Below are 17638 nucleotides of genomic sequence, written 5' to 3' on the forward strand. Positions count from 1 at the left end.
GAAGTAAGAGTCCATACAGTTCCCACCATCAAAGTTCTATGTCACATTCCCTTCACTGGGAACATTCCTATTCTTTATCCCTGTGGGAGTATTCTTTTTTAATTTTTTTTTCATCTTTTTATTTTATTTATAAGGAAGAAACAATGACAAAACCATAGGATAAGAAAGAGAAATCTTTTATCTGTTCATTTTGTACAAGTGAGTGGTTATTGCTTAATTGGTTATAATAAACTATGTGCTCAACTATATTTTTCTTTTCACCCTTCATGACCATTCTCTATAGTCATGTTTGTGATGACCTACCCATATGCTTAATGCTTATATATTTGCATATTTTTTTCATTGCCCAATAGTACAACTGTATTCATCTCTCCGTAGAGGTCTACTTTCTTTATCACTGTACTCATTATTGCTTTGTACTCTTCAAGTAGAATACTATGCTTTTACCTTGAGATTTTATTTATCTAATAATGTATTTGTTTTTAGAAGGGCAGAGAGAGAAAAGAGAGAAAGGCTGAAGTGCTTTGGGATCAGCTTTGGGATACGGTGTGGCCAGGGATCAAAGCTTGAACCTCTAGTGCCTGAATCATGTAAAAGTGTTCTACCACTGAGTTGTCCCCTTGGCCTGTCTTTTAAGAAATAAATTGTATATTTGCTTGCTTCTTTACTGTGTCATAGAGAACCAGAGTACCACTTTGGCATATTTGGTATCAGCTCATGAACTCAGAATCTCACACATGCAAATCCTGTACCCCACTCCTGTGCCATATCCCCAAAAAATGGTTTCATTTTTTGTACAATTTGAAAACTACATATTATGACAATAGAAATGAGATAAATAGTAAATTGAGGGGAAAATAATTGAGGTTTTTGAAATATTATCTATAGAGTTTTTGTTTCTCTTGCTCTTGGCATTTAACCAAACTTTTATGCTTATTGTATATCAAAATCATTTTTTATTTTCAAAGTTTAACCAAACTGGTCTCTGATTTTTGCCTAATGGATATAGAATAACAGCTACTATAAATTCAAGACCAATTAATATTTTTTTGCTGCATACTAATCCATAGCTCACATTTGTTGTTATGTGATAGGTGAAATCATTAAGCTGTACTTTTGTTCACATTAGGATATTCATTGTCTTCATTTTTTGGCTCACACAACTGCTATATATGGGGTTTAGAACTTCACTTTCTACCTTCTCAATCTAATCACATTTTTAAAAAAAATAATCAGACTTCAAAATGTCCAAATTGCTCATTTGAAGTTGTCAGACTATATCTCTGTGAAAAATAATGTATAAGTCACCATAGTGCATGAGTCATATCTCCTTATTTTGTTATTCCCTCAGAATAGTAGTTCTAAGCCATGAGAATGCATAGGAATTGCAGTATTATTGTCCTCACATTTAATCAGGATCCCTAGTGAATCAGAATTAGGCAGTTTGTGAATCACCTTTTCCCCCTTTTATTTTTTTATTTGGGGGGTAGTTAATGGCTTATAGGACAAAGGTTGGCACATGAGCACAATTTCTCATCTCACTAAGATAGGTGTCTGCAGAACACTTTCACTCCCAAATTAGGTCCATTGCTACATACAAAGACCTGAAAGCCCTACTCTCACCTACCCCTCTCCTTGTCCTTCCTCTTTCTCCAGAGTCCTTTGCTTTTGTGAAATATAAAAACCAGTCCAAATTTTACTTTGTGTTTTCCTTTCTGATCTTATTTCTTAAGGTATGTCCATGAGTAAGATCATTCCATACTTATCCTCTTTCTGGTTTATCTCACTTAACATGATTCCTTCAACCTCCTTTTAAAAAAAGAGAAAGAGAAAAAGAAAAAGAAAATTCTTGCCTTGGGGCCAGGTGGTGGTGCTGGTAAAGTACACAAGTTACCATGGGAGGACCTCGTTTCAAGCACCTGGTCCCACTTGAAGGAAGGAAGCTTCAAAAGCAGTGGAGCAGGGTGCAAGTATATCTCTTTCTCCCTCTCTCCCACTACCTTTCTCCCTGCTTCTCTCCACTTCTATCATAATATATCCAAAATTAATTTAAAAGATCTTTAAAAAATTATTCCCATTCTTCAGGTTTTATATTAGTATTTTTGGCATTTACTACACATATATTTTGCTTGAAAAACACTAGAACTGTTTGATACAGCTTTCCTTACCAAGTAATGTTTATTGTTTCAGGAACATTTACTATCTGAAATTTTAATTTTGAATTTTCATGTCATATGGATATATTTCATAATTTCATTTTGAAAAGTTTTTTCATATATATATATGAAGATATATATATCTTCCTAGGTGTCGAAATGTATTTTTGGAGGGGTCTAAATAAAAATCAGCCAACTGTCTGTTTTACAATCTTTCTTTTACAAGACTTAAACATGATCTAAGGTTGTCAAATAATAGTTTTGTTCTATGCAAACTGCACAAAAAGAAGGATTCGTTAAAGAGCATGCTCTTTATGGATTTTAAAAAGTGATGAATACATTTGTGGACTGAATAACCCTTTCTTCTAGTACCTGTTTGTTTCTCTGTACTGCCCTGCAGGCTTCTCCTCTAATGTTGATTAGGACAGTGATTAAGGCAAAGAGTTTGCCTTTCTTCCTTACCAAAAATTCTTCAGTTCTCTTCTACGCCCTTAGTTCAGAAAATCTCTTGCTTTGTTTTCCAAGTCCCTGAGAATTGTTGTCGATGCAGCTTTTCTACCTTGTGACTTCAGTTCAGAGTCTATAATGTTCAAAGATTTTAAATACTTCCTATCAGGCACATGAGACATTCATCTCACTTAGGGCTACCATTCACACCCAAATAAATAAAGCTTGGGTTGGAGAAATAGTTCACTGGAATAGTGTGCTGCTTTGCCATGTTTATGGCCCAGGTTTGAGCCAATTCATTACTGCATTGAAGGAAACCAGTGTTGTGGTCTTTTTCACTCTCTCTCTCTACCTCTAAAAAAAGAAAGAACTCAGGTATAAAAACAAGAGAATGAAGTAACCTGCCCATTCATTTCCAAGGAGGAGAGCAATTGTCAAAGCCATTCTGTTTTCATTTTTTTAAGAACTGTTACTGAAATATCTGACTCTCTAATTCCACCTTTCTTTTACAGCTGTAGGTCTTGCCGCCTGCCCAGAGCCTGCCCTCCCGAACAATGGCATCAAAACCGGGGATCGCTATATGGTGAATGATGTGCTGGCCTTCCAGTGTGAGCCTGGCTACACCCTGCAGGTATCCCCACTGAGCTTGGTCATAGAGGGACTTTCCCCAAGAAACCCCCCCCACCCCCTACCCACCCCTACACCACCCCCAGCCAACTGCTTTGCACCAAAATGCTTGGCCCTTACCTCGAGTCATCATTTAATTTTACTTCCTTTCATTTCTTGGTGTGCGAATCAAAACGTTCAGATTAGACTATGATTGCCGGGCATCTTAATTATGATGTGGAAATACTGTGTTGTTCGAAAAGTCATGATACATTATTTCTGTGTTTTTGGTGCAAAAAATGTATAATGGATTTTCTGACAATCCAATAGTTGCTAAATGAAGGAGGACTTTTTCAAAACTGTCCATTAAAGTTTATCCTTACTTCATTTATAACATGTATGTCTGCCTGATAACTATGCTGGTGCAATTCTAAGGAACAAAGTGTGTCTACAGTTTTATTGACAATCCTAGTCCAACACCCAATTACTGAATGTGCTTCAGAGTCTAGTGTCTGTTCTGATTTGCAGACTCTTCTCAGGACTCACTTCAGTGAGCCTTCATTAACTGCCTGCTCCATGTCAGGAACAAGATGCTCAAATACTTGGCCTAAGTGCTTTCAGGATGTATTAGAGTTTAAAACCCTTTTATAGTTTTTATACAGAAAATGTCATGCACTTCTTACAAATGGATATGCATCAACATTACACATTTTCTGTTGTTTAATTTCTTGTTTAACTTGAATACATTTTTTTCCAGGGTAGCCTCCTAGTCTTCTCCCCCTCAACAATCAACATTAACTATCTAAATGTGCATAATTTCTAAGCCCAATAAAAATATTTAAGTGTACTTATGTCTCTTACCTTCAGTTAACTCAGGGAGTAGTTTCCCTTCGTATTGAACGCTGAGCCTAACTTCCTTCAAAGGAAATTTGCTGAGTAGTGTTTTTAACCTACTCAAATAAAGAGCTTGAGTAGCCCTCAGATAAGGTTGCATAACATAGCAGTGAGAGATGTTGTGTTGTCTATCTGTGGGACAAGATGATGCCTGAACCCCAAAGGTTACTCAGAGAAACATAAGTTACGTGTCTGAGTAAGACCCTAACGGTGTCTTCATTCTAACCCCTAGTGGAGTGTCCCCTTAAGTGTCCCTTTTTATAGCAAGACAACACTTCCAGGTTACAAAGGAGTTGATTCAGCAGGAATCAGGACAAACAGTGGTATGTAGGGAAACAGCTTTAGCATACAGGAAGGGGTAATAAAAATCTCCAAACATCCCAAATCTAAACCTAGCATCTAGATAGCTCTATCTTGGTAAGTTGCTGATTCTCCACATCCATATCCCGTGTCCGTTTACCCAAAGACTTTTGTGTCCTGGGTGTTTTGCCACCTACCTCTTTCCATGTATGAGGAGCTTATGGATAACTTTACTGGGTACAAGATCCTCCAGGTGCTGGTTAGGTATCACATATACATTAAGTGTGAAATCATCAGCTATCTAGTTGGAATGTACAGCTACAGAAAGAGACTCTGTGCGAATCTCCACCTCTTCACTGGGGGGGGCTTATGTCTTACATCACAAAGGAGAAGCAGCAGGAGCAGCAACAGAAGGAGCAGCAACAGCAGCAACATATTCTGAAAGCCTGGGAGAGACCCATGAGAACATTATAGGAAACCTCTAGTCCCTAATCAGCCCCATGGCATGGGCCAGAGTGATCTGTCTTTTAAAGCTGAGGAGGGGAAGGGACACATGTGAGTGGATGTGAGAGCAGTTGGAGAAAAGAATGCCAGTACAATGGGATCAAAGAGTTTGCTTTTGGAACAGCAACATTTAATTTAGGGTCAATATCTCAAGGCTCCCAACTGGCTTGTAGGGAACAAATGATTATTACAATGATCATAAAGAAGAGTTGACAATAATGAACCTCCATAAAACAGCCTACTTTGTTTAGGTCTTGGTGCAACTGCAGTACTGTTTTAACTCTACAGAGGGGCAGAGACCTTGCTAAGATGGAACTTGCTAGAACAGATCAAGCTTTGCTAGAAGCTCTTCAGTCTAAGCACATTTGTGGTCCAGAAACTAAGGCTCTTTTGACTTGCTCTTACAGACATGCCACCCTCCATGTGTAGGTAGCATCATATCACATCCCAAAGGTGTCATTGGGAAGGACACATGGTTTTATAATATAACATTCTTATGCCTGTATTTGTTTATATTATAATCCCCTTAAATCATGTAAGTACCTTGCATCTCTGATCTCTCCTAACTCTCCCCATTTCTTTAATTCTTATTTGATTCCATTTATGCACAGATTCTTTCTGCTATTTCTAATGTTATTCACAGTGACTGCGAACTTTCTTTTCCAAGTGATATTTCCATACCTCTCTGAGAATATATAGAGAGGATTATTTAGTAAGGAGCATTTTTTAAAATGAATAGTTAAATATGCTTATAGATGGAAGTCCAGTCAGGCCACTTTTTTTTTTTTTTTTTTTTTTTAGAGTCAGCTAGAAATCAAGAAGGAAAGGAGGAAAGGGGAGAAAGAAAGGGGAGGGAGACACCTGCAGTCCTGCTTCACCACTCATGGAGATTTCCCCTTGCAGGTGGGGACTGGGTGCTTGAACCCAAGTCCTTGTGCACTGTAACATGTGTGCTCAACCAGGTGCTCCACCACCTTGCCCCCCAGGCCACTTTTGAGTTCTGTTTTTCAAATATAAACCCAACCTTTGTTTCCTTCATTTCAGATACTGTCAAGCTTTGAGGGCATAAGCTGTTGTTTGTTCTTCATATGAGTGAAAATAAAGGGTTCTGAATATTTTTAATGACTAATAATGAACACTTTTGCTGTAAAATTAATATATTTAGAAGGACAGCATACATAAATTACACATGCTTCATAAAAAATATATCCCAGCTAAAGTTTACACACAAATATCTGTATGTGCCAATCCTAACAGCTTAAAGGTAGCATGGTAGCTCACTAGAAGCTAATCCTGAGTATTTGTGGGATTTATGATTTCCATTTCTCTAAATATCCTTTTTCTGCACTTCTGAAAGATGGAGAAATAATATTCCCACATTAAATTTGTAAATAAATACATAGTGTCTTATCTCATTTTGGATCCATTAGAATAATTCCAGTTGGAATCACTGATATGAATGTTTATGTCAAAATCAATAGTTATGTCTATTTTAGATTGGTAAGAAATCACTATTTTATTGTAGTATTCCATAAATATAGGCTTGTACATTTCATTTCTGCCCATAACTCAGAGAGAAATTTGTTAAATATAATTGAATGGATCAGAGAATGAGTACACAGGAGCATGTACTTCAGCAGAAGCATTATTCAGAATGTCTTCTTCAGAAGTAAATAGCTTCTTCTAAAGTGGAGCAGCTTTTTAAAGTATCCAGAAGTATGAGAAAATGAGTTTTGTGGCTGACAAATTCCCCAAGTTTCTAGCCTCAGGGAATGGAATTGTCCTGAATAATTGCAATAGTGCAAGTTCTCATTTTGATGCCTTCTTGGTGTGATTGACCTCATTTAACAGGAATTAAAGATTTGTTTTCCAGTCGCCTCTGTGCCAGTTGTGGATGGCAAATGGAACTTCATTAGATAAGAGCACTGAGTCACATTGAAAAATGCATGTACCTTTGTACTCAGGGGGTACCCACTCCATTCTCTTTCATTCAAAACACTTAGAAATTTTACCAGCTGCTGTTTGATTTTTAGAATAGAAAAAACATAGCACAGACATTTTTTTTTCAAGTTTGAAAGTTGGAAATTTTCTGTACTTAAAGGGTAATTCCCCAGTGTTGGGGATTAATTTTAGTGCAGTCACATTAATTTGACTGTGTAGGCTGCCTGATAATAAAATACTTACTCTCTCTTTTCTCTGATGAAAAAAGAACCAGCCCAGTTGTTTGCAAAACCATCAAGCTTGTGTCAATTGCATAAGAGCTATAGCCATCATGGAAGTCTCCTTATCATCAGATGACAGATTAGTCAAATTTCACTCTTCAGCTTTTCAAATCAATACTTAGTATTTTCTAATCAATTTTACCCTACATCCACAAGTCACAATTTCTGGTAACTTAGGGAAAAACAGTGTTCTTTGTCCAGCTCAGTCCATCTTATTTATGATTACTGATCATCCTGGCAGAAATACAGACCACTGACAGAGACATTATAAGATGTTTTCTTTTAATGAAAATAAATAGACTGCTTATAGAATTTTTCCATTTTGATTCAAAATATGTGGCCCATTAACAAAGTAGGAACATATTTTGCAACTTCTGATTGTTTTTGCATTTGTCATTAAAGCAAATCTTCTCACATATATTTATCTGATCTTTAATCCCTCCATTATATGAGCTTTGTTTACTTTTCTCTCCCACAGGGCCGGTCCCATATTTCCTGTATGCCAGGGACTGTTCGTCGTTGGAATTACCCATCTCCACTTTGTATCGGTAGGAACATGCTTTTGTGATTGTGGGACAATGTGCACAAAATCTAAATTACCACCTATGAGCATGGATTAATAGGGCAGACCTGTGGTCATCATGCCTTCTTCATGATCCCTCCCTACTCCAACACTAAGACACCTCAGAAACTCACTCAGAACCCCAGTCTCAAGAACACCAACCTTGAGCATCCTCATCTGGTAGGGGGTTTTACAGAAGAAGGCAGTTAACTCCCTATGAATAGTGCAACTTTTAAGGCCACAGCACCTCGTTAAAGTGCTTTTGGGATGCTCATGTTTGACTCCAGGAATATGACAGAACCCTGTTTTGTTTAGATGCCCACAGGGATAACAAGGCAATTGTTTTCTATTCTACTTTCATCTGGAAGTCCAGTTTTTCCACATTCACGCAGATCCTCGACACCAAGTGTTTTTATAATCTCCTATTAGGACGCTTAAGAGAGAAACAGGTGGAATTGTGTCCAGGAGAAAATAATACCTAGTCAAACCTTGAAAGCAGACACAACTCCAGTCTTTCTTATTGTCTCCTTCAGGAAACAACTCAGCCTCAGTGATGTTCCCTTTGTCATATATTTTGCAAGTACAAAGTATTCTTAGAGACTACTATCTTTTTTTCCTGAATGTGATCTCTTGATGAAAATAACTTCCAGATTACCAGGCCACCAAAAAAAAGGTAAAGCTGCTTTCATGGAGGCTTAAAATCCCAGATCTGATTTGGAAGATGAAATAAAAAATATACGGGCAAGTAGTCAGCCCTTTAGGGGATGACCTCCCTCCTTGCCTTTTCCTTACACAGAACATCACTCTGCTTTCAAATAATAATAATAATAATAATAATAATAATAATAATAATAATAATAATATTCCTACCCTTAAACTTGGAAAACATTTTAAACTTTGAAATTATATCAGCTCCCAGTGGGCATCCATTCAAACATGTCATTGTTGACACTTTTTATATTTTACACTGGAAAGTACTTTAGTCAAGGAGCTAACCTATATAATAAAATAAATATAAATATAAGGAGTCAGGCAGTGCCGCAGCAGGTTAAGTGCAGGTGATGCAAAGCACAAGGACCAGCATAAGGATCCCAGTTAGAGCCTCTGGCTCCTCACCTGCAGGGGAGTTGCTTCACAAGTGGTGAAGCAGGTCTGCAGGTGTCTGTCTTTCTCTCCCCCTCTCTGTCTTCCCCTCCTCTCTCCATTTCTCTCTGTCCTATCCAACAACAACAACATCAATAACTACAACAATGTTAAACAACAAGGGCAACAAAAAAAGGGAAAATAAATAAATATTAAAAAAAGAAAAACTTTTTGAAAAAGATAAATGTAATTGATTTTATCTTTTGTCTGACATGTTTGGTATATTATAAGACAGGTACAGGCATTTATATGTTATAACCAAGTCGTTTTCTGTTTTTTAAACTATAAGTGGGTGAAAATCCTGCGTGTTGTGCTATCACTGGTTACGGTTTACTTCTGAAGATTGGCTTGCTTAGAGCAAACAATTAGAGCATCAGGCAGGGCATGCCCCATAATTAAGCACCCTTGTCTACTTCACAGCCACCTGTGGCGGGACACTGAAAAGTCTGGGGGGCGTGGTCCTGAGCCCTGGCTTCCCTGGGTCATACCCCAACAATTTAGACTGCACCTGGAAGATCTCACTGCCCATCGGCTATGGTAAGGAAAACATTCTCCATATCTAAGAAGTTATTCTAACACAGAATTAAGTGGAATGAAATGTGTGTCTTACTTATCATGCCATCTTGTGTAAAATAACCATTCCTTTCATTCATCTAGAAACACTGGGAGGAAATCAAGGATATATTAGAATATTCACTGAATTATGCAACTGTGAACTCTTTTATCATGTTTGTTGTGTGTGAAAGATAAAACCATTTGTATTCATGATTTTCTTAAAACTAAAACATGAGAGTTTAGCCCAGAAGTCTTAGTGACATTGCTATGCAATGTTTTTCTAAAATGCAAAAGAAATTTCTTTGTTCAGTTACCTTTAACTGACACATAAACTGTGAAGTGTAAATGTTGTATAGTAAGTTGAGTTATGCACTAAGCTAGTTCTACCAAATATAGGCATTCAGATTGCTTCTTGTGTTATAATAACATTTTCAGCACTCCACAAGATAATAAGATAACAATATTATGCTTAATTTAATCCCTTCACTTTGACTTTATGATGTCAAACTGGATAGAATTTGCTGAAAATTATATACTTAAATAATTCCATCTTAAACCAGATTAAAGCTAGACTCTGCTCTATTTTGTGTTAGGTATTAAGTGGTTTGATATGTGGATGGATACTTTATCCAGCTTGGAATGCAAATTTTGCTCATAATAATTACATAAGTCCACTGCCAATTTAAGTTTAATTCCAAATCAACAAATGCCCACTTTTACTCTTCCTTATATTTTTGAGATATTTGGCCTTTTATTTTTATTTTGCCCCCAATCAGTTTGCTGTCTTACATTTCTCTCGACTGTGTCATCATTCTGTGAATTTCAAAATGCATTTCAAGATAAGGAATCTGAAAGCTGGTGCACAGCCACATCTAAAATGAACATTTTAAGTTACTTCCTTGTTATTTGATTTTACACCCAACCAGTGATAAATTTTTAACTATTCTAACTTAATGTCTAGCCTGGTACTTTCTGGTCACAAAAAGACATGCTGGTAAATCAGCAGTGGTTATTTTGTTCTTGTTTTAGCTTCTGCCTTCTCCCTCCTATGATGCTATAATGAATACTTACAGAACTCTCTTGAACATAGTAGCCTTAATATCTATCTATCATCTATCCATACATATATCTATACAAGATTTGCAATGCAGCTTATTAGATCAGATTTATGGAATATGCTACAAAAGAAAATGTTCTAATTCAGCAGTTAACAAGGAAATGAACAAGTAATTCGATGGCACAATCATGATATCTGTATGAAATCAACAATTAAGGACCAAGTGGAAAAGAGACCCAGCAAGCTAACCTTCATTACCTCTTCCCTGTTTCCTTTTTTTTTAAATTTATTTTTTATTTTTTTATTTATAAAAAGGAAGCACTGACAAAACAATCGGATAAGAGGAGTACAACTCCACACAGTTCCCACCACCAGATCTCCATATCCCATCCCCTCTCCTGATAGCTTTCTTATTCTTTAACCCTCTGGGAGTATGGACCCAGGGTCGTTGAGGGTTGCAGAAGGTGGAAGGTCTGGCTTCTGTAATTGCTTCCCCGCTGAACATGGACGTTGACTGGTTGGTCCATACTCCCAATCTGCCTCTCTCTTTCCCTAGTGGGGTGGGGCTCTGGGGAAGCGGAGCTCCAGGACACATTGGTTGGGTCTTCAGTCCAGGGAAGCCTGGCCGGCATCATAATGGCATCTGGAGCCTGGGGGATGAAAAGAGAGTTAACATACAAAGCCAAACAAATTGTTGAGCAATCATGGACATAAAGGCTGGGATAGTGCAGATAAAGATTTGGGGACTGGGTGTCCTCCTGTCTCCTTTTGCTTTTCCTTCCCTTTTTTTCTTTTCACTTTCTTTCCTTTTCTACATTTTCTTCCTCCCTTGCTTTGTGCCTTCCTTTCTTTCCTCTCTTTTTAAAAAATTTGTTTCAAAATTTCTTTTGACCAAAGATGATTGATGAAATAAAGGAACAAATTAATGGTTCATTCATGACTCTGTAATAAAGAGAAATATTTGATGTCTTAAATAACTTTACAGAAATTAATTCATATATTTGTTCCACATAGATTATACATCATGCATGATGTTAAAATGATTTGATTTGCCTCCAATATATACTGCAACCTTGTATTTATGGCTTCAATAATTAAAATAGTCACTGAACAACATCAGTATTAAGGGTCTGTTCCAGTCATGGTTCTAAAATTACATTCCTGTGCTATAGTATTTGTGGTGCTAGCCTTTGCAAGTAAGTTGACTTAAACTAAGACACCTATTACATGAGCAGAGATGCCAAAATAGGTAAGTATCCAAGGTTACACTGAACTCAAGGGTGTTTATTATAAACCAGTATGAGTATTCTCTTCCACTCCCTTCTTCTGTTCTATCTCCTTGAGGTGAATATGTTTGGGAAGACTGATGCATGGATTTTATATACTATTCTGTTAACCTTTCTTAATTTTGCATGCTTTTCCATAGGGGCACACATTCAATTCCTGAACTTTTCCACGGAAGCCAATCATGACTACTTGGAAATTCAAAATGGACCCTATCACACCAGCCCCATGATCGGACAGTTCAGTGGGACCGACCTCCCTGCTGCCTTGCTGAGCACCACCCATGAGACACTCATACACTTTTACAGTGACCACTCTCAGAATAGTCAAGGATTCAAGCTCACTTACCAAGGTAAGAACACAAACAGTGTTTAAGTATAAAGCCCATAATAATAATAATAAATAAATAATAATAATAATAATACCTGTGGATCTGGAACACCTTTCAGTGGAATTTGCTTTTCTGACTAGTAGTATGGAAATGTATTTGCCTCTAGGGTTATCATTGGCTTTCAGTGCCTGCAGTATGAATCCACTGCTCCTGGAGGCTATTTTTCCCCTTTTGTTGCCATTTACGCCCCCTGTAGGTGGGGAACCCAGGGCTCTAAACAGGATCCTTATGTGTGTCCTTGCACTTTGAGCTATGTGTGTCTAACGCTTTGAGCTATGTGTGTCTAACCCGCTGCACCACCGCCCCAGAAATGTCTTCTAAACACAAGTGGAGGCTCACATATACAACTAATCAGATACCTGTTTCTCAAAGGTCACCTACTTCCTTTCTTTTATGATGGTCTATGTGCTACCTTCTATCTCTCAAGATCTCTGTGTGATCATACATGCCTCCCAGCTTGAGTCCTCATCTTGTAACCCTCCCAAGTGCCACTCTGTTCTCCAGCCATTGGAAAATTTGTCCTGCATACAGAGTACGTTCATAATAAAAGTGGATCTATAGTATCTCCCATGATTCTAGACCTTACTTCATCTCCAAAAAAATGCTCAATTGCTATTTCAAGCATGTTCAAAGTATGCCAGAAATACTGAGCAGACCACAAAACCGTGAGAGTTCTTAAAAATAAAAGTTTGGATCAACCATTATGTCAAGTCACTTTTGACATAAAATGTTTAAAATTTCCATTTCATACAAGATGATTTAGCCGGCCTTTTCTTCTACATTGTCAAATCAAGTGAAGTTGAAATGTCAAAAGTAAGACCTTTTTTTAGATCTAGCCTAATCACTTGCTTTCTTTAACTTTGACTGTCTTTCATATGTCAATACTCTAAGAGGATAGCATTTTGTGCTGAACTTTCAGATATGACTACTTAAATGAGTACTTGAAATATAAATTTAGATTTCCACAATTTGTCCCTATTAAATTAAAAATCTCAGTGGAAGACAAATATAATCACACCGAGGACAATCTTCCAAAAGAGTGCTGCAGGTGCTTTTTCCTTACACATCTCTGCTTTGTCCCATTACTATAGCAGAGAATATCCCTCCTGGTTCAGGTCAACATACTCTGTCCACTAGACCCTGGGTATCTTTCTACTTTTTGAACCCTATTATATTAGAAATCATCTTCTCTTTATTTCATTTCAGCTGCCACTTCTTTTTAAAAAAATTGTTTTATTATTCTTATTTATTGGTTAGAAACAGCCAGAAATCAAGAAGGAAGGGGGAGGTAGAGGGGAAGAGAGAAAGAGAGAGAGAGAGAGACATCTACAGCATTGCTTCACCACTAGCAAAGCTTTCCCTCTGCAGATGGAGATCAGGGGCTCAAACCCGGGTCCTTGCACATGCTAACATGTGCATTCAACTAGGTATGCCACCAACCAGTCCCACCACTTATTTACTAAATCTTTTCCAGTAGTTTTTTAGATATACTAATTGTTCTGATGTAAAATATATCTCAAAACAAAATAAAATCTTTTTAGTTGTTCTCTTTTAATCAGACTACGTAGTATCAATCATGTTATTTGTTTTGACATATTAGGTCTATAAGTATATAATAACATTGATTCTTCTGTTAGTTGCATTGCACTCTCAAATAACTAGGTTTGATTTGTTCAAGCAAACAAAAATGACAACTTAGAGCCAAATCAGCTTTTTTTAAGTTTATACATCAGTATGAGAACATGCATTTCTGAATGTCCATCATCATAGAATTTATTAACTTATTAAGTTTGTATTATCTAAGTCTATACCATTGTCATTTAAGTCATTTTTCTGAAAGATTATCCTTAAATTAAACTGTCACTGGAACTCAGTTTCTTACACTTTGGGGGCTAAGAAGTAGGGATTAAAATAATACTTTGTTTTGCCTTAAGCTGTGTCATAATTCAGTAGAAAAATTTGATCCTTGGCTGAAAAATGAAAAATCCACAAGAGGCTTTCTATAGGTCTTTGCAGTAGTTTGAGGAAACTTAGATATTTCTATTAAATTTTGGGTTAAACACACACCAAGTTTCACTGAGAAAATTCCCTCTGAGCAAGGCCTTAAAGCCTGTGCAGTTAGCATTCACTGTGGATGGAAGCAAGTATCTACAGAGATGATTGCCAGGAGATGAGCTTAGGAAGTGAGGAGCAATGATTGTAAAATAATTTGTACCCTTGTTAAGTTGAATCTTATTCTTTAGATGACTGGGTCTAGAATTGAATGAATGGCCAGAGAAAGCTCACTTAGATAATGTGATGCTTTGCCATATACACAACCCGGGCTCAAGCCCATCCCACACCACACTCAAGGAGGCCTACGTACTTGGTTTCTTCCACTCTCTCTCTCTGTCTCTATCTAAAATATATAATAAATAATATCAAAGGGATCCTTCACTCAACTGATATATATATATATATAAATATTTCAGTATACACCAGCATATACATATGGTGTCATGCTTAATGTTATTAACTTATATATACTTTAATATCTACATATAAATGTGAAAGATAAAATGCATATGTCTGAAGAGTTTTCAACAACTGAACATTACACCTGAACAAAAAAGTGTCCAAAAATGTCACAATCCAACCATTCTGATTTCCATGAACTTCTCCAGCTAAGAAACAGATAAATCTAAGTGCATACACGTTGCATAGTGATAGATATCTAAAAAATGTAAAATATGCCCACATTTGGGCACCTTTTGTTCAGGTGTAATGTGCAGCCATAGAAGAATCTTCAGATAATGTATTTGTCTGCATGACAGAGAAGGGGCTCTCTGGGAGGGAGGGTGAAGAGCAAGAAAGTTGATGCAAGACAGATGTGGGTTTCATGGCACCTTCCTTTCCATGGTTATCTCTCTACCTGGTTGTTTGCTCAACATGTAGTTGGAATAGTGTTTACTGCTCACTCAATGCTTCTCTCTAATATATCCGTACATATGGTCCCCACACGATACCCGTTCCTTTTTATGAATACTCTATTAGTAAAGTGGGAACATTCAGGGTCATTTTAAATCATGTTATTACACAGCAGTCTTCACTGCTTGCCACTATCTTAGTATCTACGTCAATAAGAAAAAGTAGAAATGTACATTTTAAGCGATAAGCTATCAATTCTTCTTCTAGTGCTTGCCCTTCTTCCGTAGCCAGTCAACAGCGTCAGGTTGAAAGCTGTCAGGAGCTGCTTGTTGCTGGCTTTGAAAGTGACTGGGATCCATGTGGATTCAGTCGGCTAGGAAGGATCCTCAGTTTCCCCAGTGAATGGGTACTCACGGGATGCAGCACGAGAAGGTCGATCCAATGCATCCCAAGCTATCAATAAAGTGGCCTATCTCAATTGACCCTGCCCCATGCTACTTTATTGTGCATATTCTACCTTTGGCACTCCTAGATGGGCTCAAATCAATTCTAATACTACTTTATTTTTTTATTGGCATAGCAAAAGTCAAATGAAAATTAACATGATAATCTTGTTTGCCGTATGAATAGGGTTATCTCTGGGACTTCATGCACTGATCCTGGTGGACATTTATTTTTCTTTTCCTTGTTTTACTTTCTGAGGGAGGGTAAGGGACAGAAAGAAAGAGGGTGGGGGTAGATGGAGGGAGAGAAGATGAGACACTGGAGCACTGCTCTACTGCTCATGAAATCTCCTCTCTGAAAAAGCCCTTACATGGTGACATAAATATAGTAACCTGTGCGTTATATTTTCTGCCAGGTGAGCCACAGCCAGACCCTGAAAATGGGCTTTATTGTACATGACCTCTAACTACTTTTTTTTTTAGATTTTTCTTTTTTTGGTTTATTTCTCTTGATGTTTTCCCATATAATGTTACTAAGGCTATACCTGCGTAGGTCCAAAAGCTATCAACTAGTTCCTTTCAAAAAGAATCGTCCGAAAATCACTAAAGTCATTTTGAACAGAGATTATACACACTGCTGATGGCTAGGAGTTATGAGACTTTAGGATGTATTTTGTGTATTTGTGAAATAACCACAGATCCTCTTTTTTCTCTCTTGCAATGTTAGAATCTAGATACTTTACCAGCATTCACATGTGGGGACCATCCAATGAAACATCAGAGTCTCTTTTGATGTAGAGACACTGAATTCACAAATCCCCTGTAGCTCCCTGCCACCTTGATCATCAGTAGTGTCTATTTGACCTTTGCGCATTTAAACTTGTCAGCTTTTGGTTTGGCCAGACATCCAGTTTGTTGAGCCAGTGTTTTATTTACTTGGCATCTTATTCTCAGTGTTATACATCCAGGTTAAAAATGGGTACTTTACTACATGTGATTAACTTATTGTGATTAAGAAGTATAAAAAAGGGAGAACATGACTGGGAGTGTTCTCTGCTAGGGATGACACTTAATTAGATAACTTATCAGTGTTTGTCATTTTATAAAATTTATAAATGGGCAAAATGACATGGCTGATTTGCATGTCACATCAAAATTCCTATGTTCTACTTGAGATTTATAGGTTAAACTAATGATTAATAACTCATAATAAATTGCATACATCATGCAGACAATCCTTGTCACTCTCAATGATGTCTGTGTTATATGCCTTATTCTTAGACCTTGTCATTTATTTACGACCATAGAAAGGTCAAAAAGCTTACTAATAGATGTAGCTGTCTTGAAGTTAAATGACTTACATGGAATTTGAAAAATAGAAGATGAAGAATTGTGCTAAATGAAATTGAGTTCATGTACCCTATTTTTTAGTCAAGAGCTGGAAAATGGATGATAGCATAAAGGTATTTATCAACTAATATAATATTAGGCAGAAAACATAATGGATACTGGAAAGATGACTCCATGTTCCACTGGCTATCACATTTAACACCTATAATTTAAACCCCAGACTCTAATACCATTAAGATTGATAAATGTGAATAATAGCTGTTTTCTAGGATCCAAACAGAAAATGCTACCATGAAAGATAAAATTCTGGACTTATAAGATAGCTCATACAATAGGATATGTGCTTTTCTGTGTATGTGATCCAGGCTCAAGACAAAACACCACACTGGAAGTGCCACAGCATTCAGGGAATCTCTTGTTACTGTTCTCTCTCTCCCCCTCCCTCTCCTCCTCCCCCTCCCTTCCCTCTCCCCTCCCCCTTCTCACTTTCTCTTTTTCTCTCTCTCTCTCTTATAATAGAAAAAAAAAACAGACAGATGAGGTCTGAAAGCAATCTTACCTAGAAGGGTGCCTGCATTCCTATTCAAGTTCTAGTTGAGTTCATCAGAGCACTAGGGGAAGCTTCAGTGCTATGATATCTTTTCTCCTTCCCAATGTCTCTCTGTGGTCTCTCTGTCTGACCTAGAGCAATGAAGCCCTGGTAATGAGCAAAACAAGGAGAGAAAGAGAGGGAGGAAGGAAAGGAGGGAGGAGGAGAGGGACATGGCCTGAGAATAGTGAAGCTGCACAAGCACAAGACCTGGTACTGCAAAAAAGA

The 17638-nt window shown here is 37.3% G+C and overlaps 1 protein-coding gene across 1 annotated transcript in view; it reads left to right on the forward strand.

Moving 5' to 3' along the window:
* Positions 1 to 17638, forward strand: part of CSMD1 (CUB and Sushi multiple domains 1) — a 1841590-nt gene that overhangs the window by 1679548 nt on the left and 144404 nt on the right. The window contains exons 38-41 of the mRNA XM_060184943.1: positions 3116 to 3234; positions 7608 to 7677; positions 9255 to 9371; positions 11873 to 12082. Of these exons, the coding sequence (XP_060040926.1) occupies positions 3116 to 3234; positions 7608 to 7677; positions 9255 to 9371; positions 11873 to 12082 (516 nt within the window). The remainder of the gene's footprint in view (positions 1 to 3115; positions 3235 to 7607; positions 7678 to 9254; positions 9372 to 11872; positions 12083 to 17638) is intronic.

Source organism: Erinaceus europaeus, chromosome 2, assembly GCF_950295315.1.
Source record: "Erinaceus europaeus chromosome 2, mEriEur2.1, whole genome shotgun sequence".
NCBI classification, from domain to species: domain Eukaryota; kingdom Metazoa; phylum Chordata; class Mammalia; order Eulipotyphla; family Erinaceidae; genus Erinaceus; species Erinaceus europaeus.